The 27,290-nt window shown below is 37.6% G+C and overlaps 1 protein-coding gene across 6 annotated transcripts in view; it reads left to right on the top strand.

Moving 5' to 3' along the window:
* Positions 1-27,290, top strand: part of LOC119743212 (ubiquitin carboxyl-terminal hydrolase 34-like) — a 140,423-nt gene that overhangs the window by 82,339 nt on the left and 30,794 nt on the right. For all 6 annotated transcript variants that reach the window (XM_038219640.1, XM_038219607.1, XM_038219632.1 and 3 more), the window contains 18 exons: positions 550-690; positions 2,244-2,357; positions 6,669-6,749; positions 7,697-7,779; positions 8,366-8,447; positions 10,967-11,053; positions 11,405-11,479; positions 11,713-11,907; positions 12,139-12,288; positions 13,909-14,013; positions 14,439-14,586; positions 16,249-16,346; positions 17,085-17,166; positions 19,014-19,099; positions 22,378-22,461; positions 23,498-23,604; positions 25,604-25,781; positions 27,039-27,196. In XM_038219640.1, coding sequence (XP_038075568.1) covers positions 550-690; positions 2,244-2,357; positions 6,669-6,749; positions 7,697-7,779; positions 8,366-8,447; positions 10,967-11,053; positions 11,405-11,479; positions 11,713-11,907; positions 12,139-12,288; positions 13,909-14,013; positions 14,439-14,586; positions 16,249-16,346; positions 17,085-17,166; positions 19,014-19,099; positions 22,378-22,461; positions 23,498-23,604; positions 25,604-25,781; positions 27,039-27,196 — 2,054 coding nt within the window. The remainder of the gene's footprint in view (positions 1-549; positions 691-2,243; positions 2,358-6,668; positions 6,750-7,696; positions 7,780-8,365; positions 8,448-10,966; positions 11,054-11,404; positions 11,480-11,712; positions 11,908-12,138; positions 12,289-13,908; positions 14,014-14,438; positions 14,587-16,248; positions 16,347-17,084; positions 17,167-19,013; positions 19,100-22,377; positions 22,462-23,497; positions 23,605-25,603; positions 25,782-27,038; positions 27,197-27,290) is intronic.

The raw sequence follows: 27,290 nt of genomic DNA, 5'->3' as shown, positions 1-27,290 counted from the left end.
TGCAAGTCTCGCCAGTTCACGTACACTCTTCATGTGAATGTCTTGGTACCAAACACTGACCAGCCTAGTCACAGATTTCCGTCTTAGAATTTACCTTATTGTTATCTGAGCGATTACACAGAAGTTGAGGTCGAACATTTTCATGTAATTATAGTCATCAATTCACAATATTTTCAGTGTTGTAAACTGTAATGCTTTCTTGTCTTTCACAAGGCCCAATTATTGCCTTTGACTGGATAAGCCCAGTCAGGACACACAATGAAAAAAAGGGGACGTTTTACATGTTGTAGATCCTATACATGGTACTCGGATGTACATTATCCTGTCAAATCTCGCAGGTTTTGAGGTCAACTTGCATGCCCTTTGAAACTTATTATTCAGAACGTTTTTGGAACATGAAACTTTCTCTATCATTGTTACTAAACCAGATAAAGGTCATCCAGTTTAAGATGCAAATATTTAAAAGAAAAATGGTAGTTTTGAAATGTAATAGGTAAGAATGTTTCTTTATAAACGTGTTTTTGTGGCGTGGATTCCTCTCACCTGCAGTGGATCTGGCAAGACAACAAAAACTACTTGAGAGACCGGTCTATTTTTGATCACTCCTACATGAACTTCATGTGGCAAGTCTGTAGCTACCTTCCATCAACGCTACCTGATCCTTCACATGTACAACTTATGGCATCCAAGGTATGGCATTGGAAAAAGGGTACTTTGCAAATGGTTGTCAGACACACACACACACACACAAGTGTGTAAACACCTTCAATTGTGGAACCCCTTATTGTCCCTCTTTTGTTTGTACTTTTTAGGAAGTCTCCCATAGGTTTCGTGGACATATGCTGGGAATCGTGGATGATATTGTTGTCTTTTGTTCTCTGGAATTTTTCGTCCACGGTTTGAATAGATGAACACGCCCACATTGGCGTACATAGGTGTACTTGTGGGGAAGACCTTTGTTTCCCTTCTTTTGTTGTCCTTTGTTCGTATTGAAATTTCCATAGCATTTCCCCTATGGGGCAGATTGATTTCTAATTTACACTTTCTTATATTGCTCTATTATGTTTTCCACTCTGTAAGGAACCACGTACGTGTACACACAGACAGACTAATTTTTTATTTTATTTCAATTTGACATTTATTCCATATATGGAGGCATTTTCAGAAGCCAAAAGGAGGCTTGTATTGAAATGCCCGTGGAGAAACACAAAATTTACAGAAGAAAACGAGCAAAAAAAAACAAACAAACAGCAATTTAACTTAAATAGAGTAAATATCATGTGTCCAAATGAGATTTTGATATCTCTGATTTTGATATCCCTATATTATAAACAAGATATAGCAAATTGACATAGTACCCTCGTGTGGACATTGCCTTGTTCTTGTGCAGTTAAGAGAAAACATGTTTCAAAGCGTTTCCACTTGCACTGTCAACCCTTTCTTGAAACTGAATTTTTGACCGCGATTTCCTTTGAATGTTGTATTTCATCTTGCCACAGATAACCTTTACCCAAAAAAGCCTCTTGCATGTACATGTGTATGTGTTGTTTTTCAGAAAGTGGAAAACATTGTGAGGACCTGTGTAAGTCCACTTAACGTCTTAAGCTCCTGCGTCGTGTGGACCTCTTTCATTCACAGGTCTACATAGTGACTGCATTGCTTGTACACACACACAAACTAAAATCATTAGACTTTGTCCATAGTAATAATCCATAGATTTTTGAAAAATAATTTGAAAGTCGAACTTACCAATTCATTTTCACTGCATTTCAACATGTTTCTGGCTATTGTTACGTGGAGACAAGGATGAGAGAAACTGTAAACAGATTCAGTGCGGTGAAATTGTTAAATTAGATCGATGTGTTGACATTTCCTTATTGGTGGTCCCTCGAATAGTTACATCAACAAGGGAAACTATAAAACATCATGAATTTGCTATATCTTGTTTATAATATAGGGATATCAAAATCAGAGATATCAAAATCTCATTTTGACACATGATCTTTACTCTGAAATTGTAGGTTAAGTACAGCTTGATTTTATTCAAATCATGCGATAGGATTGAACTTGTGCTGTTGAGGATATAGATGTCCACTTCATCTTAAGCAATATAGTTTCCACCCAGCTTCTTAATTCCAGTCATTCTATCCACTGCCACCCCTCCATATTGTGAGATGTTTTATTGCTGTGAATATGTATGTATAAGTGTAACAATTAATGATCAGATTTTTGTTCTTCCACAGTTGACTACGACCTTTGTCCTTGAGACATTATTGCATGCCCGAGAAAAACCAACCATGTTGCAGTGGATGGAACTTATGACCAAACAGTTCCATACCTGCCAAGCTGCTTGTGAGGTTAGTTCTTGTTCTATATATTGCCTGCCAATATGTCAATTGTCTGTTCAGTTTATTGGGCTGAGTTTATAAGAATGAGTTTCCTCCAGTTGAACAAACCCACGAACTCGTTGAGACAAAATTGAAACAATGAGCTGTGATGTATGCGCAAATAAATCATCTCGTCGCCTCTAGCAGATGTCATACATGTATTTGGGCAATAAATCAGTTTGCAAAGTGTTAATGATTGTGTATTGAATCTGAAGGAGATTCTGTCTTTATTAGGAGGCTGAAAATGTCTTAGACTGACAGACTGTGCAATTTTACAAGCAGTAAATGGGGTAGGTGAGTTCTGCCTGGCGTCATTACCCCATCCTTTGCAGTGGTCCAGTAAAGAGGTTCTACCTTGTTTGTGGACCAGGCAAAGGCCTGCCAGTCTTCCCTTCTCTTCTCTTGTCTTCTTCCTTCCCTCCTCCTTCCTCTCCTTCCTTTGATTTCCTTCTGTCTCGTCTCAGTTAGTTCTGATCCTACTGACACATGATACTTGTTTGAGGCCCTCCCTGGATTCCTTGCACTCTACATCTCCGAAGGTACCAGAAATAAACATGTTGTAGGTGGCCTGGCCGCCTGGTAGTATAGGATCCGGAACTCATTGGTAATGCTCTGAGAGGCTGATCCATCAACAGGTGAATGTGAAAAATATTGAGGTGGTTGTACTGCCATGGACATGCGTGGATTGGTGGTCTGTGCACTTTCGGTGGCATTCCTGAGGCCATCTGGCTGACAATGTTCCTTGATTATCTGAATGTCTTGCGCCAGTTTCAAACTTCGGACAAACAGTGACTCTTTCTTTCTTTGTTTCTGAAAAAAAAAATGCCAACATGACTACAGGAACAAATAATATAGTAACCTTACCTGCTCGCACAAACCTACTTCCCCATACGCGGCGTTCTAAGCCCCTTGGTATTGCTTTTTCCAACATCAGGGGTTTTTGTTCCAACTTCACTTCTGTTCAGTCTTTTGTCCACAACAACTCATCTGACTTGTAAGCTCTGTCTGAGAGCAGATTGAACATCGATAAATCCTCTGATTCCTTTAAATTACCTGGGTACATCTTTCATTGTCTTGACATCATGGTCTTGGTGTGTATGTTAAAGAAACCCTGCCTGTAGCGCGTGAAAGCACTTTGGAATGTGACAATCAAGAGTACATGTGCTTTTGCCTCTTGCTCCTCCATTCTACCACGTTTACCGTCATCATCCTATGCAGTGATAGAAGCCATCTCTGATGGCATGATTGTGCTATTTCCCACCATTCTGCTGCTCAAGTCATGGTACTTAGTAACTTCAATCCCCTCCACAAGGAGTTGTTGATTCATTCCTGCAACATCGACAAAGCTGGTACTGCATTATAGCATTTTTTTATTTCTCGAGATCTTACTCAGATCGTTTCATCCCCTACCCATATTCTGGATTGTGCTTTCGCATGTTAGGTTCCTGCTTGACCTATTCTTATGATCTAACCTGCACTATTGTGTTGCCAAGGTCTTACCTCAAATTGGTAACTCTGATCCTTTAATTGTTTCTGTTTCCATTTCATGTTGTTCCTCCCCAACTACATTTCAGCCTTTCCACGGGTACTGTTTTTCAGTTTGGAAAGCCTGACTGGGATGTTTTTATCTTTTTGTGCTGAGGTGCCTTGGTCATCGGTTCTAATTGTTGGTCCTGATTTAGCAGGAGAGGAGCTATCCCAATGGATTGGCCTTGGTATGGAGATATACATCCCCTCACGTACCTACCAGATCAAAGCCCATTCTCAATCTCGATACACCCCGGCATGTGATGGAGCAATTGCACATCGGGACCATATCATCGTTTAGGAACTTTAGATAGTAAGCATTTTCCATGAAGCTCATAATCATTGCAAGAGAGTTTTAGAGGATGCTAAACAGCAAAATGCAAACTGTGTTGCTGGTTTCATTGCAACACAGCGGCTCGGATCTAGAGACTTTTGGTGGCTTGCTAACAGTGTACTTAACCGCAACAAGTGCTCCATTCCTCCTCTTCTTTCATGGACCAGAGTCCTTACTTCTCCTTCAGATAAGACAAACCTTTTTGCCAACAATTTTTCTAAAATTCTACAGTCAACGACGAGGGGCATCCACTTCCTGCCTTTCCTTCCTGTACAGACAGTGAGGTCCCTGACCCTCTAGGCGAGCGGCGAAGCTTTGAAAAGAGGCTTATTTTAGGAGTTTAATTGCCCCACTGTACACACACCTACACCATACATCATTAGAAAACTTAATATGTCTACTTTCAGATTAGGCATGATGTGGAGCTTGGAAATTGGGAGAAATGTGGGTTTTTTGGGCTCATTTTGGACTAAAGGCTACATTTTTGGTCAAAAATATGATTTTAAAAATTTGGTATTTTGATATCTGTGGGACCAGCCTGAACCATCGAGGCAAGGTTTAGACCAAACTGACGATCTATAAATTCACAATTACCATATTAAGATTACAAAATGTACAGTAACTATAGGCAATATTGAGTGAAAATGTGCATTTTTCTCAAAATGTGTTTCTAAGAGCAACACTAAGGTAAAATATTTGTTATTTGTCAATTGCCCAACACCACACACACCTACATCATACATCATTAGAAAGTTTAACATGTCTACTTTCAGATTAGGCATGATGTGGAGTTAAAATTGGGAGAACTGCAAGTTGAAGGTTGTTCTTGTTTCCTGCTATTACCAAAAATGCTGTCCGAAGTGTAAACTTCCATGTTGGATGGCCAGCTATTATCAGTCGTGAAGATAACGTATTAACCCTTTAAACTTGGCCCTAATTTGGAGTTTTTTTGACTAAGTTAAATTCTTGCACTCTTTTCAGTAGTATTCTTTAAAATATCTGGGTAATTTATATACCATCTGAAAGCTTGTGCGTTGGGCAATAAAATGTTTTGAAAAAAAAAACAATCCAAATAAGACCCCTTGTCTCAATGATGGCCATTTTAAAAACCCAAATTGTGGGTTCCGGTTGTTTTAATCCTTTTTTGGCTGGGAGACTTTTTAATACATTACTACAAAGTGCAATTCTCATTTCATGAGAAAACCCCTCAAAAAGGAATTGTATGCATTCATGGTTGTCACAGTAACCGACCAAAAATAACACAAATAGTGCAGGTTTGATGCAAAAATGTATGATTATGAGGAACTTACTAGATATTTCATTTTCAAGCAATCTATGCAATCAGTTATTCCGTGAGACCGAAAATGATATTTTTATAGAAATATAGTATGCCTTCCACTGGGTTAATTTAATGCTAAATATTGCTCAATATATTGCATATATACTGACATAGCATTAAGTATATTATTTGAGTAGTATTATGATCATTACGGCTTTTATGCCAATGAAAAATGCTGGGAAAATATTGTGAACATGTCAGTGTACAATGTACATGTGCATGTATACAAATTACAAGTACATGTCGTTCAGAAGATCTGCATCGCTGTCTTGCTATCTCCTTTCTCGTCATTGTTGTTGCCCAAATGGAGAAAATGTCAAACATCTTTGTCAGCCAAGTTCCTCTTGAGTTGTTCTTTGTTATCCATAGTTTTTAGTATGAGTTTCCCCGGACAGATTTCGGCAGGAATTAGGGCAAAAGAGGTGACAAAAAGTGTACACAAAATCTCAAAGCACGCACAATAAACAACAGAGGTCTGGCATCTTTCTCACTTCACCTATGAGAATGTAACGTTCTGATACATAAACAAATGACACCATTGCGTAGCCAGTCTATAAAGCTAGACAATTGTAGCAAACATGAGTCAAAAGAGGGCAGCAAACACAGTACAATATTCTGAAACGTTTAACCCTCCTGCTATTTAAACAGTCAAGGACAGTCAAAATTCATTTCCACTCCCCTGCTATGTACTTTTAACAAAGGCTGGTCACCAGCAGTCAGATCATAATCAAGCAAGCACTGTGCCTAGTCAAACTCAGTCAACAGACAAAGCATGCTAGTTGTGGTCACAGCTGTTTTATCACTCAACCGGAGTCAAAACATAGCTTTATCAAGTTACTTAAACAGTCCCAGCCAGTCAATCCTGCTTTATTTATGCTGGGAAGTATTGGCACAGAATGTATGTTTGCATACAGGAGGGTTAAGGAGAAATTTCAAATTCATACATGTCAGATGTACATGTAATAAAACAGGAATAAAGTAGAGCTCTGATTTATAGATTGAACCAGATCTGCCTGGTTATGACACATTAGATTGACATCACATGTGCATTCATCAGATACTTGTGATTGTTTGTTTGCAGTGGTTCCTTGATTACATGGCTAATGATGACTGGTGGCCTCAGCAGATACTGATCAAGTGCCCCATACAAACATGTCGACAGGTAAGAGTATACATTTATTCAATCAAAAACAATTTTTTTCATTAATTAGACAAAAACTGGTAAAAACACACTACAATAGAATATCATTGTAGATGACAAACATGATGGGTCCACATTTCACAAAAGAAAGTTTGTTATATGGGTCCTTCGTTACAGCAATTTCAGCATTGGTGGTATTGCGCATGCTCATGCATAGATAATTAGGAGAGGGATCGGTCACGTGAGAGGGTTTAACCAATAAAAGGGAAAAAGAGTCTGATTTTCATATGAGTCTGATTTTCATATGACACTTGCATGACACTCAAAAGTTGACAAGATGTTCATACATGTGTACATGTACTTGCCTTTCCGTTCAATAGGGAAATAATGCAAGCAAATTTGTCATCAAAAGGTGTTTCATTGAATTTCATTAACTGACTCAATATAAAGGCATGTAATAGAAATGACCCACCATGATGGGTACAGCAGTTTCAACGTGCTTGGAGAGCCAATGCCATTTGCACACACTATTGGTAGCCTTTCTGAAAGTCACAATGCTTTACGTGTTACAAATAATAGCATTAAAACTTTGTAGCTAAATACCAGAAAATAGAAAAATGTATGTACCAAAGGTAGAACATAATACTTGCTTGAATTAACTCAACGATATCATCATTTTAAATCATTGATGTTTATTAGCAAACAGTGCATTCATATCAATCATACCAGTGATCCAGTGTTGAAGACTGGTTCTTATTCTTCTTTGATTGCCCACCGCTTAATCTTATCCTGTTATCTAAATTATTGTTTAAACCATTTCCCTTCAAAATGATTAAGTGGAAATAAATATGAATATGAATATGAATATAAATTGTTTGTATTGTTGTCTTTGTTGCGTTTTGTTTTACTTGAATTTCTGTGTTAACAAACTGCCCAAAGTAATGTAAACTTGTGTTTATTTCAATCAGTTATTCCAGAGGCTGTGCATTCATGTGATTAGGCAGCTGAGAGACAAGCATGCACCATTGTACCTCCACCCCATTGTGGATGGGTAAGAAAGTCATGTCTGGCATCTACACATGCCAGAGATTTAGTGCTAGGTGATTGTCGTCCTTGTTGAAATCAGATCAGCAATTGTATTCATTAACTGTGCATGCTATCATATATGGACACTTTGTATTCAGTAACACAAACCCATAACAGCTAAGACTGGAGTCTACTTCACTCATCTTACGAGTAGAGCCGCTACATTTGCATGTTCCCCTTTAATACCAGTAGGTTTCATTCACTACGACTTTTCACAACAGTGCCCCTATAATGTTACCCATACTGCCCTGCGGCATGTACGCCATCTTGGCTTCCTCTTTTCTCTTAGTGGCAGTACAGATACGACAGATTTTCCAGTACCTCCGTACATTGAGTACTTCGTCTTGTCTGATTTTTGCAAATTTATACATCTCTGATATTGAGTTTCCTATTCACGAAAGATGCTTCCCTTTCAATTAATAACCCGAACGTGGCAATTATTTCAATGTTTACGGGTACATTCATACTTGAGATTTGACACCTCTATCACAAAGCTGATATTTTGGAGGATGTGTTAAAATAAATGCAATTTTATCTTTTGTTTTTACCAGAGAGGACGAGGTTGATATTCCCCCAGAGGAGATAGGCAACTATTCATGTGTTACCAGATTCATCAAGAAGCTTTTGTCAATTGTGAGCTCATATTGTACTTTATTTCTTACACTCGTCTAAATGTCAGAAACATAGAGTTTGCAAAACTGAAATATTTGAACTTGATACTCAGTAAGTTCATTAGTTTCTAAGAGCAAAAAAACAATTTCCAAATGCACCAGTTTAGAATGTTTTCCTTTTTTGTTGGCTTGTACTGCAAACCTGGATTTATCTAGCTTGTTTAAATAAGTGTCATTTCAGTAAGGATACACCCATGCTAAACATCTTGTCCTTTCCTTTAAAGCAGTTACATGTATATATGTTAATGTAATTCCAAAAGTAGTTGCATACTTACTTTTTGGACTGGAAATGAACAAGCAGTATAGGTAATGAATTGTCCTTGTATCTTCTGAGAAATGGAAATGAAAGTTTCATGGTTACTGATTGCATGAGCATAAAATAATTATTATAATGCTTTTTATGATTTGGGGATCATTTTGCCACCATTTTTGAAGATTTCAATGTTACTGTAATTAACCTAAGGCAAGACTAAATGTCTTATAGCATTTGTAGCGCAAACTAGTAATATTAAATTGTTAAACCATCAGTTGAGATACCTAATTTAAACAGCTAAATTCATGGTCTGCATGGATAATTGCGTCTGTTAAAACATATTAGGACATGGTGTAGCTAGGTCATTCTTCAGTAAATGTCTATTTTCATTTCCGACACTTTAAGGAGCTATAAATAGAAAAAATATAGGATGAAAATTTGATATATTTTTTTAAGCGGTAAAATTAATTTTTTAACATGATTCTGATTACATGCAGTGTTGAAAACTCTTAAAAATAATGGGCAAGATGCTCATTCTTTACAGTACCCCCTTAAAACCCCCTCAAAATGCATGTCCCAATGTATTTCTCAAATTGTACCTGCAGCCATAATTTATATAAATGTAAGCAATTTGAAGGGGTAATTATACCACCAAAAGCCAGGTAGTATTAGTCTTTTCCAACTGTGAAATTAAAAGTTGCATCAATCAAACCATATTTGCATAAAATATGAGCTTTTTAGGGCAAAAAAAAGTGTCCCTGCATTTTTGGTTATCTCCGTCACAATATTTATGAGCACCACATCTGGTAGAGACATGATGTAAGTTAGACTTGGATCAGTCTATTGGGTGCCTTAGATTATTTACAGTAAGAAACAATCCATTCCAGTACAGTGTAACTCAAAATAACTGAAGAATTGTGGACTCTTTAAAGTAATCACGAGAATAGGTTTATTCTGCATCATCTCCGAACGCTTTAAAACATGTCTTATTTATATTTGTATTGTACAAAAAGTATTTATGAATACAATCAGAATTGTGTAAACTTCCAAGTACATGTGGTATTCCTGTTTCAAACAAACTGTAGATGGCGCTATACGAGTTTCATTTTTATTTTTGCCAGCTCCGTCACGTTTTACCATGACGGAGATGATTTCTTGACATTTTCTTTAATCAATAATGGTAATAAACATATGGATAATAATGGCATTTTTCCCTATGCTACAACACTGAAAATTGAATGTTTATAAAGTGATGAAAAACTCCACTAAAGATTGCGCCGGGCACTACTTATAGTTATTGTGCAACATAATGATCAAATTTTATGAATGAAATTCAACATTTAAACAACTTTTTGTCATCCTTTTCAAAAGACCCAAAGTAGACATTTCTAATTATCTCAAGGTCCAATCTCTGATAAAAATCATCAATTGTCCCTTTCATGATGTTCGTTTTTGAGCCCTGTGCGACTTTTGTGCAACCTTTCCCATGAAACTTCCCATTTCTTCTTTCACATCGATGGTGATTGAGACACAGGAAGCATTGTCAAACCAACTCCAAATGTTTAGCTGCCTCCAAGATGTCTTGCTTAGCACAGACTAGTTCCCGCCAAATATAGATGATAAACTGGAATGGTATAAGGACTGGGAATCAGCTGAGTTGGCAATCATGTATCAACAGTTAGAAACGTGTCAAGCAAACGTTTGTAAATGATGTAAAACTGAAGATTTCAGCTAGTAATGACACAAAACTGGAAGTTTTCTTTTGTGTGTATGTAGTTTTTTTCTGTTCACATGTATTTTTCCAAGCATAAAATTTGGATTTGTAATGTTTGAGCAGGCAGTCTTGCTCTCAATGTGTAGGCTTTAATCACTGCTGTAAATATGCATCTATAGGCAAAGCAAAACATAGCTCTTCCATGTCAGATGTAAACAAAGTGACTTTTGAAAATGTTCTCTGAAGGTTAAAGATATAGCAAAATCACTAAGTTTTGGGTGATCTCCATTTGTGTTCACATGATATTATGATTGTACAAAATTTTACAGTTGTAGTCATAGTGTACATTGCATGATTCACTTCATCATACAACAAAAAATGCATACACCGTACATATACCGTACACTACTGAGCAAAATGTATTTGCAGCCATTTTTGCCTCAGATTCCATTTTTTCTTTATGTATTTTACCTGATGAAGTATTGTAGTAACATGTCATATTTTGCCCATTTAGATCGAACATGGGGTACGTCCACAGTGCAAGCACCTTACAGAATACTTTTCAGTCCTGTATGACTTTGCAAAAATTGATGAGGATGAGGTGAGAAACTTTCCTCTTTATTCCTTCTAAGAATGTTTCTTCTTTCTAAGAATGTTTCTTCTTTCTAAGAATGTTTCTTCTTTCTAAGAATGTTTCTTCTTTCTAAGAATGTTTCTTCTTTCTAAGAATGTTTCTTCTTTCTAAGAATGTAGTGATATTTACTGCAACATTCAAGCCTCTTTGTATAATTGATCTCTTCAAAATCTATTTCTTGATGACAGTCATATTTACACTGATAACAGATGAATGTTTTTACAAGTATCACAATTTCCTCTTAAAGTTAGATATGCTTCAGTTTTCATCCTTCTGATGGAGCAAGAACCACTCTTTTTGTACTTCCTCTGTTTGCAGGCTCAGTTCCTGACATCTGTTGAAGCCATCTCAATCATGACAAACTTCTACTTGGGTACCAAGGCAGCTGATTATGTGAGATTACCATGCTTTGACATTTATTTCAAATTGACAGCTTTTTGAATTTCCAATAGTTCATACTGGCAGGAATTCTCTCAATTGAAAGTTTGTACAAAACACTTTGGTTGAAGTCTACACAATGCCAGCCTGGTGGGGGTAGTCTTCATATCAGTGGTATATTAATTCAATCTGAAACTGTATTTTCTTTAAATTGAGTCTGACCTTACTTCTTGCACTAATTCATCCAGGTGGAGGTTGTATCGGATGACGATAATGAAGATGATGAAGATGAGGATGACATTATCTCCTTGACAGAGGAAAAGTACAAACCTACATCCCTAGAGAAGATGATCTCTCTTATTGCCTACCTGGTAGACTCATCAAGGACTGACCGGCAACTTATGCTATCTCAGACAGACTACGCAGTGCTTGTTGCTGGCAAGGTCAGCTCCCATTCACATACAAGTTCTCTTTTTTTCCTTCAAGCCTTCAAACAATGTTTCAATTCCTTTGTATGGCATTTAATCTAAAACTTTCAAACAATCAAAATTAAACCCAAAAAACACCCAACAGTTTGTGTTGCCTATCCACTAATTTAGAAAAGAAGTCATGTGTGGACATGTTCAAATGTTGTGAAAATTGGAAAAGACATCTATGTTCTGTTTCTTTTCTAGGGATTCCCCTTCCTGTTCCAACAAATTCGAGACTGCATCAACCTCCAGCAAACACGTAATCTGATCATCAGCCTGACCAGGTTCCAGCCTCGATTGGCTGAACAGATTGTAGCTATGATCTTCAATGCCATCGCCAAACTTAATCAAGAGGTATGTCTAAAATATTGAAATTCTCATTGTGAGTACTAGTACTGCCACTTACTTCTGAAAAGCAAAATTCACTTTTTTTAATTAAATTTGTGTGTGTGTGAAACTTTGTAGTGATTGCGCAAAAGAGATTCGAAAATAAAATATTTTCTGTCAATGGAATTTCATGCGTAATGTACATCAGCTTTAGGCAGTTTCCTAAATTTAACTTCTGTAGCAAAATTGTTTCACAAGAAACATTGTCCAGTCGTATCCTATGAACATTCACCATACAGTGGAGTGTCATGGCCTAGCTGTTAAGAACACCGGACTCATGTTCTGGTGTTTCAGAGGCAACAGTGACGTGGGTTCGAGCCCGCCGGCGGACACTTGTGCTCTTAAGCAAGGCACTTAACCATTATTGCTTCGTCCTTCGGATGGGACGTTAAGTCGTAGGTCCCGTGTGTTGTATAAATGCACGTAAAAGAACCCAGTAAACACTTATCGCTAAGAGAAGGGGTTTGCCCCGGTGTTTCTGGCCTCCTGTATAAACTCCCACGTGGAGTATTTAGGAGAAGAACCAACCAAGAACCAAGAACAAAACAGTTTTATTGTCCCAAAAATGGAAAAGAAGACATTTCTAGAATGGAGAATACATTGGCAAAGTACTTTAGCTGCCCATCCAATATGCAGTGTTTTTGGTCTATGATAGTATGAAGCAAAGATCTACATCTTTAGATTGGCAACATTGAGATCAACTGACTTGTAAATCTAATGTATGGTTGTCTCTGCAGCCGATTACGCCATGCATAGGACTTGTGCAACAAGTGCAGCTGTGCAATATCTTTACAATCAATTTCACAAAATACAGATTTGCTACACATTTTGAGTGGCTTATTGTCATATTTTAGCTGAGAAAAATAGAAATCTGAGTACTAGGATGCTTTCTGACTAAAAAAGAAAGAAAGAAAAAATCAACATTGGAATGGAAAAAGAGGAAGGAAAATGTCTAGGATAACGTGTCCATTTCATAGAGAATTACCCTGGAAGCCACTCACGTATACACAAAAATGATATACATGTATGTGTACGTGTAGATGACATAACTGTTGAAAAATCAGAGACCTTGCTTAATAACTCGGAACTCCAGATACCTCAGTTTTTTTATCCATTCCCCTGAGATTTGACTGAACAGCAGTTTACCTGTACTTCAAATACTTAGCTGTGAGTGTCTTGTGTCAACGTTGATAAGTTGAGCAACAGCAGGCTCTACGACGATAACAGTTTGCCAGTAAAATAGTTGATATTCAGTTGCCATGGCATAACAAATTACGCCACCTAAAGTGATTCGTAAGTTACGCCATAATTTGTTGTGTAAGTCGTGGACATACGTACTTATGAAACATTTGTGAAATAGTCGTAAATGAAATGTTTTGCAGCGTGAAATGTTGCGCAACCTATGCAATAAAAGTGGAGTTACGCCATTGCATAAGGTTTCTTGAAACCGGTTGCTGGTCTACACAGGAATGTCCTGATAAATAGTGAAAGGCAGCATGGGAGAAGGATTAGTTACTCAATTGAAATGTCAGTTCTCCAGTTAATAGTTGAATTGGCCTTCATCATCAAAACTTTGTGTTGTTTTAGGCTGGTCAGCCTTTTTTTAAGATTCTGTCCATGCTGGTTGAAACCGTTGGAGGACTACCAGGTGTTCCCCCATTCACACCTATCATACTACAGAGAATATGGGAGGTAGGTCTTCAAAAGGATGCTAAAACTTTAACCGTTTCCTATTTTTATTTCATCATTTTTTGTTTTTATATTCCATGATCTAGATGGAATGGTACTTTCTAAATCGGGTATCATAACTATTATTTATTATCCAAGATAAGTATACCAAGCATGACTGCCATGTAGCCAAACAAGATTGAGCTGGAGTTTTAGCACATATATGCTAATAGTGGAGTCTAAAGTATTTAAAAGTTTAGTATGTATCTTGATTTATGGAGATGTTTATTTTAGGGTCATTCCATGCTTACTCAACCAAATTTAAATAAAATTGTCATTGTCATTTGTCTTTGTTGGTGCATAACCCCTGTGTTTGTGTCTATACCCCAAGTATGCATATTTTTAAGGGCAGTTTGTTGCAATAATTTCTTGACTATTCTGTTTGATAGGTTTCAGAGTTCAACCCCATTCAGGTTCTTGACTGGTTGGCTGCCCAGACTCCAAGGAATAAAATGGCCCACCATTGGGTGTTACAGGGAATTAAGACATGGGTGGAACATTTCCTACTAGCACACAACAATGTCAGAGTCAGGAATGGTAAGTTCAAGGATCAAAGCATGAAACTTATTTAAAAAAATAAAACCAAACTTGCTTGTATTCATATGAATGTTAGACCATTGCAGCTGTGTGGTTGTGAAGGCTTAAGTGTTGCCGTTGTTAAACAAGTTAATCTGATTTCGTACTTAGACGCTATAACAGAGCAGTGAAATTCATGCACCCCCAAAAAACATGGCCTTTTGTGTTTCCCAGAAAAGATGCTCAGTATGATTGAAATGTTAAATTATAACGGAAGAAGAAATTCTAAATTTCAAGTCGGTGACAAAATCGCCGTCATTGATGCCGAAACGTCAATACTGGTTACTGGTAAAGCTGACCTTCAACTCGAGGAGAAATCGTTTGAAAACGTCCCCAAATCTATGTACTTATGTCAATTTAGAGGAATCTCCTCATGTTGTTATTTTACAACTAGTTGAACACTTATATCATCTAAGTATATTCCAAATTTCAGCTTAATCTGTTGTTGCAAATGCTTGTGTTTCACCTTGAACTATCTCCAAGGTAAATTTGGACGAGTTTTTTTTCGACCAAATGAGCTCACATGCATGGTTTTCAGGTTGGCCGATTTTGGGGCAATAATGACGAGGCACATATTAGCATGACTCGGCGTGACTTTGCGTGGGTCTCGGTATCGACCAATGGAAGCGGCAAAAAGGGTGATATTTATTATTTAATAACTCGTGTAGGATGCTATTCTGCAAATTTGTACTGCACGCCATAATGAATAGGAACCTTATTTATATTCGTGACACTTGAAAAGATTGTCAGATATTGCAAACACCAGTGTTACAACTTCAAAAAATGCACGGAGCCAGGCCTATTTTTCCAATTTCAACGAAAAGTACTGAACATATCAAAATTATTTTTAGCACATAGTTGGATCATTATAAGGGAAACAAACCCTGAAATTTGCATGAAGACAAAATCTTTTAAACGGGAGAAATTAATGTTCAAAGAGTTCGCCCGCAAACGTGAGCTTGTCTTACATACGCAGTGTGGACTTCCGAACAAAAGACGTCCACATAATGTAGGTAGCAGCGACGAAGTGTGGACTTGCCCACGTCCACACAGTGTTTCCCCATTTCTGGAAAACAGGTTTAGAGGCATTTTTGGGTTAGGTTTATCTGTAGCAGAATGAAGAGAAACACTAAAGGGAATCATTGAAAAAAAATTGGGTTGTAAGAGTTTTCACAGTTTGAGAAAAATGAGTTTTTCCACTGGTGTTCCTTAACTACACGAAAAGAAAGGAAAGTCCACACTAGGTATGTGAAACAAGTCTGTGTGAACATGTCTGTGTGCATGTTGTTTCATTCAAAAGAACGTTTTACGTAACCTTTAGAAATCTGCCTTCGCAATCACATGGCTGATTGTGTATATATGCTGCAGTGAAAGGATAGAAGATTTCAGGCTTTATCTGACTTTCCAGTCAGCATGCATTATACACAGTCAAGCCCGGTTCATACGCGAAAGCGAAAGTGAACCATGTCGTCCACCATTATTGACGACATGAATTTCGCTTCGCACTTGCTTTTGCGTGAAGTATGAACCGGGCTTCAGTATGCAAACTTACACTCTAACTTGAAACGTTTGGTTTCATACCGATTAGTTTGCTTAATTTGAGCCTTCCTTTGACGTGTGCAGCTGCAGCATTTCTGCTGATATCTCTGGTACCAGACCCTCACTTCAGACAGTCTTTCCGATCTGCTCGATCTGTTCATAGTCCTCAGAAGGAGATACAGGTACATTATAGTCACTTATTTCATTGTTTGTGTGTTTAGTTATATAAAAGGCCAGATCAATGCAGTGAGAATATTCTAATTGATTTGTTAAAATGAAAATTACATGAAGTGTGGATCTTAAATAAATTCAAGTTGTTACTTGATTTAGGGTTCAAAAGACCAGAGAAATAAGGTCAACATTTTGCCAATTTACAAGAGTGAGTTTGCGTTTGCAGTAAATGACAAGAAATCTGTGTCATGAGTTCATAACCACCCTCATAAGGTGGATCCCTCAGTCTCCTGATGACATGCAGAGCATACCAGCCTTCTCAGAACCCCTCAACCATGCCTAAAGAGACACTTCAAAACCTCCTCTGCATATGAATCAGCATCATCCTATAGGGTTACATGGTATCAAATAATACTTTTAATTAAAACTTAATATCCATTCTAAATCCAAAGTGGATAAAATCATGTTTTCTGTTCTTTTTTTCTTTTTTTACTGCAAACAGTAATTAAAATCAATGAAATCTGTTTTATAGTTGCACTCCACGTAATGCTTGCATGGATATAGAACATGTTTTGGATGGCAAAAATTGTATTGTGTCAAAGATTTTCCAGAAACAAAGCAAATGGCATTCAATTGAACCTAAGACATGTTGTGTGGCTTTAATTTTACCATATCTTATCTGTATTAAAATCACCCAACTAAGATGCTGGCAATGTTAGCAGGTTTCCATTTACTATATTGTTTTTCAGTTGAGCCCTGAGGCTGTGATAATACTGCAACAGATATACTCCATTCTTCTACGATTATTGCCAAGAGCCAGACACTATGTTGGTATGTAAATATCTCTTTATAGAAGGTCTTGTAGTTTTGTGTAAAACCAAATACATGTCTGTCCCTCTATTAAGTAGCATTGTACATTCAAAAATGTACGCTCAAAAAGGTTTGCTTGGAAAGGGACTGTTCCCAATGGCTGAGGTAAATGTTAAGAGTGTTAAGTCCTTGTGCCATAGTGCATTATGTTCCATTGTAAAGAATGTCTGGGTTCAGACATTTTAAATTGATTCTGTTTGTAGAACATATTGAAATGTTGAATAACACATTTTATATGTATCACGGAAGTACAGTTATCCGCATACATGTGAATGTTTGTTGTTTACTTATTGTGAATTTCGGTTGTGTATCCACTTCACTGACACACCAGTATGTATTTCAATATGCAAATTACTTTACGAAAATGTATTAAATTTCGAGTTTTAGGTAGTGGACAACATTTGGAATTTTAATTTTTATGACATTGACAGATTTGGTGGCACGTAATTCATATGATATTCCACTGACATGTTGCATGTTTTGTGTCCAAAGGTGTTAGAAAATCTATAACAAAGAGCGAATAGTCATAGGAACCCAATTACATATGCTTGAATGAGCTTGATTGTCAATGAAGTTATACATTGTAATTGCATCATGCTTTTGTCATTCAGAGTCATTAAGTGAATACTGCTTGGGCTGCCCCAGTGAGTGCCTTTGTACTACAGCTTCTGTAGTTTGGTTTGAAATTCCGCAGACAATGTCACAATGATGTGGTGTGAGAAAACAATAGCACTGTATACAAGCTTAGTCCCTACTTGTTTTCAGCAGAATACTATTTGTCATTTTGCTACGTCAGTGCAAGATAGAGGGTCATTATCGTTCTCATCTCGACTACTTCCCATTTAAACTTTTGTGGCACCAAGTAAATTTGTCATTGATATACATGCAAAATATATTTGTTGTACAATTCCTTTAATAGTTTTTTTTTGGGGGGGGGGGTTTCTTTTAACTCTAAACAGCATGAACTTTAAACTTAAAACATGCCTCAACACTGATCTTGAGGTGTGCTTGATACAGTTACGTATAGCTTTGTATTTTGTTTTAACAGTTTGAAAGTGGAAGGTAAATCTTTAGCACAAGCCCCTCCCCCAAGTGAATTTTTCTTAGGAACGTATTTTGTGCAATTTTCCACTCCTTTAAATGTACGAAAAATTTGGTATTCCCATTTTGGTTCTTTTTACCTAAACAGATCACTTCTTTCAACATTGAAAATTTTCCCTTTTTTTTCTATGACAGTTGAAAGGGCATTTTAGCTGTGATATCATTTCAGAAAGACTCTGTTCAATTTAGAGGTTTCTGTTCAAAATGTGAACCAAGAAATATGCTTATTTAAAATACTTGTGAGAAAGTTTTCTCATTGGTTTACTGCCATGTACTGACACAATGAATAACCAAAGAAAAAACAAATGACGACAGCAAAATAACCAAAATTCTGGCACCCTTTGGTGATGAGATAGCTGTAACATTGAGGTTTCTGCCTGAAATGACACTTTTGCTCATGAGTATGGAAATTCGCTGGAGCATGCATGTGCACTTTCATTCTTCCTAGTTGTAAGCAAAGACCCTTGTACCAAATTTCATAAAATCAACCAACACCTATCATTAATACTAACTTCATCAATATTGACTAAGCAAATGTATGGGATTTGTTGGATTCAGTTCATATGGTTGTAAGACATGCTTGAGAGTCAATGTTCATACATTTTCAGTGTAGCAGATTATGTGCACAGCAGTACTTATTAAGAATTAAGAAAACTCAGGACTGGGGTTAGTAAGCAGTGATAATAAGTACTTTTCTTGATCCACAGATGCATCAATTCATGGTACTACCAAGCTGGTTGCCTACTTCTCTGTTCTCAGCCACTGCATCATCAGCAAAATAGAAAAGAGAATGGTAAAAGACCTTTGTGGTTGTGTGTGAATATATGGCATTACCTTCACTATTCAAAGACAAGGCTTTACCTTGCCCACTTAGCATGGTAGGTAACTTCACAGGCAAGACGCGGCCAATTTCGCCTGAACATACATACACGAGCACATTTTGTGCTCAATTAGTCCAGCAGATGTATGAAACAATTTTTCATAAAAGCATGAAACTTCACACAGACATTAATATTCATGAGACAACTATTTTCAGATGAGCCATCAGAAACTCTACTAATAGGGGCTATGACTAAACATCAAGCCTCCCTTCGCATCACACCCCACCACAAGTGTTGTTGTCTTCAATTATGAAGTTAGCACTCAATTGGAAGAACAAGAACTCACCCATTTGTAGGTGTGGCAGCCGTTTCGAAAAAGGGGGAATTGTGTGCCTTTACGCTAGAGAAAAGAGGACATATTGGCAGGCGGGCCGCAAGGTACTGTTGGTAATAAATCTTAGCAAATGGGTAGTGCCCTCCAGGGAATATTGCATATGTAGTAATGCTCTATGGGTAAGTAATGCTCTATGGGTAAGTACTCGCTAGTAGAATCATAGAGCTTACACCGAATCGACACACGCTTTTATTTTGTTCTCTTTTTTGGGGAGGGGGGGGGGGGGGAATATAACGTATATGGGTCAAATTTTTCTCCCCATCCCAGTATCTATGATTTTATCATTCTGTTGCACTCCTTAATGCAGTCCTTCAAGAGTGATTATGAATAGCAAACTACCTACCCAACAAACAAACCTGAAGTCATTAAGTACACTTGAACGGCAAAGTACCAATGTAACAGGGATAGGACAAATGTCACACATCAAGGCCTCAAATTTGGCATGTGCTAGATTATTTACGCTGGACATTTTGGAAAGCTTCAATGATTTTCTTAACTTTTTTCCATTCACATATTTGACTTCATATCTGTCATAATTGTTGTATTTTGGCACATTTAAAAGTGAGCATGCGCACTTCACCCAAAAAATTGGGAAACAGTGATGAAATAACATTTTTCTTAAATTTATAATGAACAGGAATATCTTGAACCTGCAAGAATTCCACTCTTTATGCAGTTTTGTGTATAATTATTTCTAATGCAAGGTGCTAGAGGGAAAACAACATGCAAACAAGAAGCTGTGCTATCTTGATCAGTGTGGAGCATAGGCCCATGATAAGATTTGTTTTGCACTGTAATCTGGAATTTGGTTTGGTAAAAACTGCTTTGGATTTTACCAAAGTTCCTACTCTTTAATGTCTAGTTAAGATCAAAAATTTAATAGATGATTTGGCCAGAAATGTATTTTGTAAATCATAATGTGACATTTTGGTCTCAAAAATGTGTTCAACAAATAGGATGACTAGAAGTATTTGTCTTGAGCGATTGACATAATGACATGTAATGTCTGCATGCATTCAGTGTAATATGTGCATGTCTTGTGAATATTGGCTCTGATAATGTCTTTAAGACAGATAAGTTTTGCGGTAGCACCATGTGAATAAATCTCTTTTGTAAGTATGTGTGGTTCTGTAAAGAACCGGAGGGACTCAACGTTTCAAAAAGTATGCTCTGCCCGTCGTCAGGGCAGAGCGTACTGTTTGAAACGTTGAGTCCCTCCAGTTCTTTTCAGAACCACACATATTTACAGTTATTTGCAGGGCAGAGCGTACTGTTTGAAACGTTGAGTCCCTCCAGTTCTTTTCAGAACCACACATATTTACAGTTATTTGCAGGGCAGAGCATACTGTTTGAAACGTTGAGTCCCTCCGGTTCTTTTCAGAGCCACACATATTTACAGTTATTTGCAGGGCAGAGCGTACTGTTTGAAACGTTGAGTCCCTCCGGTTCTTTTCAGAGCCACACATATTTACAGTTATTTGCAGGGCAGAGCGTACTGTTTGAAACGTTGAGTCCCTCCGGTTCTTTTCAGAACCACACATATTTACAGTTATTTGCAGGGCAGAGCATACTGTTTGAAACATTGAGTCCCTCCGGTTCTTTTCAGAACCACACATATTTACAGTTATTTGCAGGGCAGAGCATACTGTTTGAAATGTAGAACCACACATACTCACAAAAGAGATTTATTCACATGGTGCTACCGCACACTTATCTCGTTATAGTATCTTTCCACCATGCAAACCTTTAAATCTCATCGATAATGTCATTCCTTGAAATTTTGGAATATGTGCCCCATTGACCCTAAATATAATAAGATAATAGGAATGTGGTGCTTATATAGTGTTTTTTATACCGAAGGCCAAACAAAAAATAATGGTGTGTTTATGGTAACCCAACTGACCTGGAATTGCCGACCTCAAACTTTTTACTGTCATCTTGCTATATGTAGTTGATTATATTAAATGAGCACAAGGCATACTTACAGTTATTTGCAACAAACATAACCATTTTCCATACTTGAAAATTTCTAGCCAGGCATTACATAGCACTAGCACCCTCTCTGATTCCGGAAATAAGCGCTACACTTAAATCTGAAGTGCACTGCTACACTACTGCATCGATCAGTGACTTCAATTTGAATATTGCGCAGCTACCTCCATGGTATGACACAGAGCAGGTGGAGAGACAAGCCTTGAAATATACGGTCATCCCAGCTTGGCTGATACCACTCATACAAACGTACATATGTACGATGCATTCATTACGAAAAGCACATGCTCTTTGTGAAGTGTAGTGCCAGCGCAATCACCAAAGTGTCACGCACAGAGCTCTGTTGGCCACACTGTTTACGGTCTAGGGATGTTCTTTCGTAAGAACCAGCATTTCCACTGCTTAAAAATTTTTATGGAATCCGAAAATGCCCTTTTTTTGAAAATAAGTTTTGTTAATGTCACCATAAAATTTTTGTAAAGAATTTATTCGAGAAATGGTGTAAAAGTTCCAAAATGGATTGAAGCACCCCTTAAGATATAAATGTAAAAGTTAGCAACTTATTGATTTCTTTCGAAGAAAGTCACCATCCACAAATTATTTCCCTAACTATCTCCCTGGATTTTTTTCAGGCCGTTACCATAAGCACACCATTTATTTTGTTTGGCATAAGGTTTCAGAGTGTTTATAGGGGTGGATCCAGTATTTTTTTGGGGGGGGGGGGGTTGACAGGCCTGTCGGATTTATTTATGTCCAATTGTTGCGGCCAGGCTGTTGCTTTACAGTTATTATCCATGGTGCTGCCCCTAGTTCCCAATACATGTTGACATCTTTGTTCAAAAGTTTGTGCTATCATTGTCATAGTTTTCACAGTTCTTCATGGACCTGTGGAACTTGTACCAGCCAAAGTTATCTGAACCACCACTAGCTTGCAATCACAACAAACAGGTATGTACCCATGTGCCTAACATTGTTTGGTATGTGTTAAGTGTATTTAAATGCAAACAATTTCACAGGCAAGGTGCTAGAGAAAAAAAAATTAACTATTGGCCCATAACACGGTGTAGGCCACGGCATCACCACTGTATAGTTTTGAATGCAAATACTTATATAAATTAAAGAAGTAGTGGGATGAAACATGAAAGGCATATACTGTAGCATTTTTAGATAACCAGTTCTTAAATATCAATTCTTCTTAAGTTTTACTTTTTGTAGTTGTAACATTTATCGTAAAATTATTAATCCTCGAGATTGTTAAATTTGTGCTCCACACTATTAATGCATTAGGTGAAATAAAAAATACATGTTCAGCGTCCCCGCCTGCTTCCTTTTTGGAGGCCGCCTCCTTTTTTTTTCTTCTTTTTTTTGAATCCCCCAAAAATGTCGGGCGGCCATTTTGGAGGGGGGGAAAAAGGGCCTCCTGCTTCCTTTTTTCAAAAAGGCAGGATGCTAAACATGTTTTTTTTTTATTTTGCCTTACTCATTCTTGATCATTACATACAACTACACAGTGTGTCTATGCAGTATGAATTGACTACCTATTGCCAACAATAGCATCCTATGTAGGTCTATAGGATCATTGTGCATTATAGTTCATTTCAACAGCATTTCTCAAAATCCTAAGTTGGGTTCATGACAAATAACCCTCGGTGGCTATTACACATATTTAGAAGACAAAGAAAACCGTATGCACATTTCGTGTCTCATACTGAATTCCCTTACTAATGCATGTCAAAAATATAACAAGCACACTTTTAAAAAAAAATCTTCAATGACTGTTTCCTTTAAATCAAAAACATTTTTTGCGTGATAATTTACAGGATATTTGCCCCATCTTTCCTTTGAGTATGTTTTTTTCTTATTGAAGTGACCAGTTTGTTTCTGGGTAATTGGAATAATCGAGTATGGAACTATTTCAAAATTCACATGCAATGATCTGCAATTTTGTGCTGTTCTTTTCCTGTATTTTTGGACGTATGATTAGGCTTTGCTACAGTTCTGGTATAATGCATGTGTGGATGTTCCAGAGAATGTTGAACTCATCATCAGCAATCCTACCGTTGTCAAGCACATCCCTTACAACTATATCCTGTGAGTAACTTTATGAACTAGGCAGGGATTTAAGTCCTCTTGCAATTGCCCGTTTTCAGGCTTCATTTTCAAATTGTCAATAACATATTGGCATCATGCATGTACTTGTATACGTTTCCTTGGAACCCTCAAATTTCAGGCACAAATGTTAGAGTCATTGGCGGATCCAGCGGGGGGTGCAGGGGCCGCACGCCCCCCCGGCAAATATTTTAAAATGTATACTATCGGTGAAAAACGGACGGTGATCTGACGGGCCACGCGTTTTGAGTTTGAGGAAGAACAATCTGTCGGTTGCACCACGAACCGACGTTTCGCATTTTTTTGTGTGTTTCGAGAAAAACGGATTTAAAGTTGGTCATTATTTTGTAGGCTCATTCCATATATTCCCTGTGTAAGAATTCAAGTTGTTGCTAGGAAATTATAGATTAAACTTTATTGTATGCAATCCGTGTGCATCTGAGTTGTTAAGTTTTTGAGAAATTCAGCTCCAAAGTTATTCGTCACTTCATGAAACAGATTTTTATCATGTTTATCGTATGTCATACAACGCGCTTAATAGTGGCCGTTTGCCAGATACGGAGATACGCCGCACAGTCTAATTAGCGTTCTTAGTTAAATAGAACTCCAATCGGAATAAAAGTTTCTGATAATGAGCACTTTGATGAAATAATAACGTTAATGACAAAACTCAATTTGGCAAAAAATCGAGATACGCAGGTTTGTGGTGCGACTGAAAAGGCGTGGCAATTTTCACGCACCTCCTTAGACTTTATGCACGGGTTACGATGGCCGCACGATAGGCGGATAAAACCAAGGTAAAACAAACTGTAGTGGAGTCTCATTTTCGCGTTTTTTTGTAGCGCGTCATACGTCATGATGAGACTGCACGCAGACAACTGCCGCGTACAATGCGTATGAAGATCAAACCGTTTTCACGCTCCTTCAGCAGCGAATGGCTGAGAGACTACCAGTGGCCTAAAATCCCTTTCCAAACTAACATTAATTTTGTGAAAAAAAACCGGAGATGGAACATGGTTTGTGGCTACTTCCTGAACGTGGCATGATGATCACCGGACATTAAGGTTATGAGACAGGGAATGTCAGGGACAAGAAATAATCACACAGACACAGCAAAGTAACTTGGGCTTACATTTTGTCATCTTTTGATGTTGTGCGTGACTGCAATTAAAACGCCAATCACTTAGTATCGTTTGTTTATTCCGCCATCTGCGGTGCATCAAAGAAGATCATTTCCTGGCGGCCCGCTACGAGAAACTTATTAAAAACACATACAATGGGTCAACTTTCGTGCTTCTGGAGACGCATCAATTCAAACTTCAAAGATAGTCAACAAAACTGAATACAAACTAAAAACCGCAAGATGGAGCTTTTAGAATGGTTGGTAATTTACTTTGAACTTTGTAAATCTTAGGTTACGGACTTGTTACGGGTACTACCCGCCATCTGCGGTGCATCAGAGAAGATGATTTCCTGGCTAGCGGCTACAAGAAGCTTTATTACAAACACAAACAATGGGTTGATACTATCGTGTTTCGCCACTTTCGGGCTTCTGGAGACGCATCAAAGATAGTCTAAGTAAAACTGAAAACAAAATATAAACCGCAAAATGGAGTTTTGGAATTGTCGGTAAACTCACTCTGAACTTTGTAAATCTTCTGTTAGTGATATTTGAATGCATGTACTTGTGGGTTTTTTTGGTCTCAGACGTTGCGTCGAAATTTATAAATTCGGTTACGGGTACCCGACCCGATAAAATGGAACCGGTTCTGGGCCTCCGCGGGCGGGTACCCAGGTACCCGCAACAGGCTTAATAACATACGATTGAGCAATGACCATGTAGCAATTATTCCTTTCTGAATTTTTTTGTCAAAAGCTTGTGTTTACAACTCCGAATGCAAAGATTTTTGTTTTATTTATTTATTGATATATTTAGTTATTTTTGGGGTGGCTTACCCGTTATATTTGCCTTCACCTTCAGAGCTGACCATGATGATCAAGAGGTAGTGATGTTTAATCGTATCATGCTGCCAGCCTACTATGGCCTACTACGTCTGTGCTGCCAACAATCACCACAGTTTTCAAGGGCACTGGCAGTCCACCAGAATATGCAATGGGCGTTTAGATTTCTAACCCCATATGCAAGCCAGTATCCTATGGTAAGATTGATCGGACGTGATCACGTGAATTGTGCAAGCATCAGAATTCTTCATAGATGTTTGGATTTCAGACTTTTAGGGAACAAAACATAATCTCTAAGAATAGTGTGAATTAAAGTATAATATGCCGGGGGGGGGGGGTGTTTTGCTTCTTTTTGGGGGGAGGGAGGGGTTGCAGATTGAAACCAAGAAGAGTGTCGTGGGTAAAGCAAATAGTTTTGATTTTGTTTCGGATATGTTGGGGTCAAACGATCATGAGGACGACAAGAGCCAACACCACTATAAATATGCCGAACACTTTGATGCACGGTGAATGCACAAAACCGTTTTGATTCACATTGCATGAACTGTAAAATGCATACGAAAATCACATTTTCTACCAAAAAATATTATTTAAATGTTTATTATTGTTGGTAGATTTAACAGAAGTCAAGTGTTGGTGGTAGAAGTTGTTCTGGGATGATTAAAATTGACTTTGTCTACACGTACTTGACCAAAAATAAAGAGGGCCCTATCACAATCTCCTTTTTATCATGTCACGAGGTCTTAAGTTTGAATTAATGACCTTGAAGGCATTGGCCGGCAGTGGCACAGGAAAAATTTTGTCCACAATATGTGATTTTATTTACATAAGAAAAGACGAAAAGTCTATGAAAACGGCACGTAAAATTATTGCGAGTGTAGTTTTAATCTCTTTTTTTTAAACAAAATTTGTGTTAAAAATTGGACCAGTTTATTCAACAACCAACCCAGAACATCACTGACATGTGTTCACTCATCCATGTCTAACATCAATGTTTTATTGATTTCATTGATCTTAAAAAATGGACCCCAAATACAAACCTCAATGCTGGTAGTTTAACCTGAGCAGGTACACACAAGTAATGCTGGATTAATCAAGGAAGTCATTGAAGCTCTCAGGTATTGTTCCCCTTCCATTAAGATTACCACATTACTAGTTGGTTAGTATTGTGAGCCAGAATTATTTCACAGGAGCCCATTAGAGTTAATATAGGGTCACCCAATTCTATTTAATTCCTCGACCATGGGATTACCCCTATCCTCCTGAATATGAAAAGGGATCTTAATTTAAAATTGTACTTTAGGTGCCATAGTCAGTTTGAGTTTATGAGGTTGAAAGGTTAGATGTTTTGATCCAATAGAGAGTGAAGTGAAAAAAAAGGCAAAAGTTAAAAAAATCATTCAGAGACATTTTGATATTCGTTCAGAAACAACTGACGTTCTTGTACCGTACAGGTGGTTGATGAGTTATTCCGCATGATGAAGCTATTCGTATCTCGTCAACCAGACATGAGAACAGAGGAATCAGCTCAGATACAGGAGTTCAAGCGCATGACACTCAGATGCTACCTAGAATGCCTGGAAAGAAGCTCCTGCTGGACTACACTCATCAGGTTAGCACAAAGTAGTTGGAGTTTCAGAGCAGGAGAAACTTTGTCAGTGTATTTGGATCGGTGATTTGTTATTGGATGTTTTTCAAAGTCTAAA

This window comes from Patiria miniata, unplaced genomic scaffold (assembly GCF_015706575.1).
Source record: "Patiria miniata isolate m_02_andy unplaced genomic scaffold, ASM1570657v1 HiC_scaffold_11, whole genome shotgun sequence".
Lineage (NCBI taxonomy): Eukaryota > Metazoa > Echinodermata > Asteroidea > Valvatida > Asterinidae > Patiria > Patiria miniata.
The sequence above is the reverse complement of the archived record's forward strand: the minus strand, read 5'-3'. Positions and strand labels throughout refer to the sequence as shown.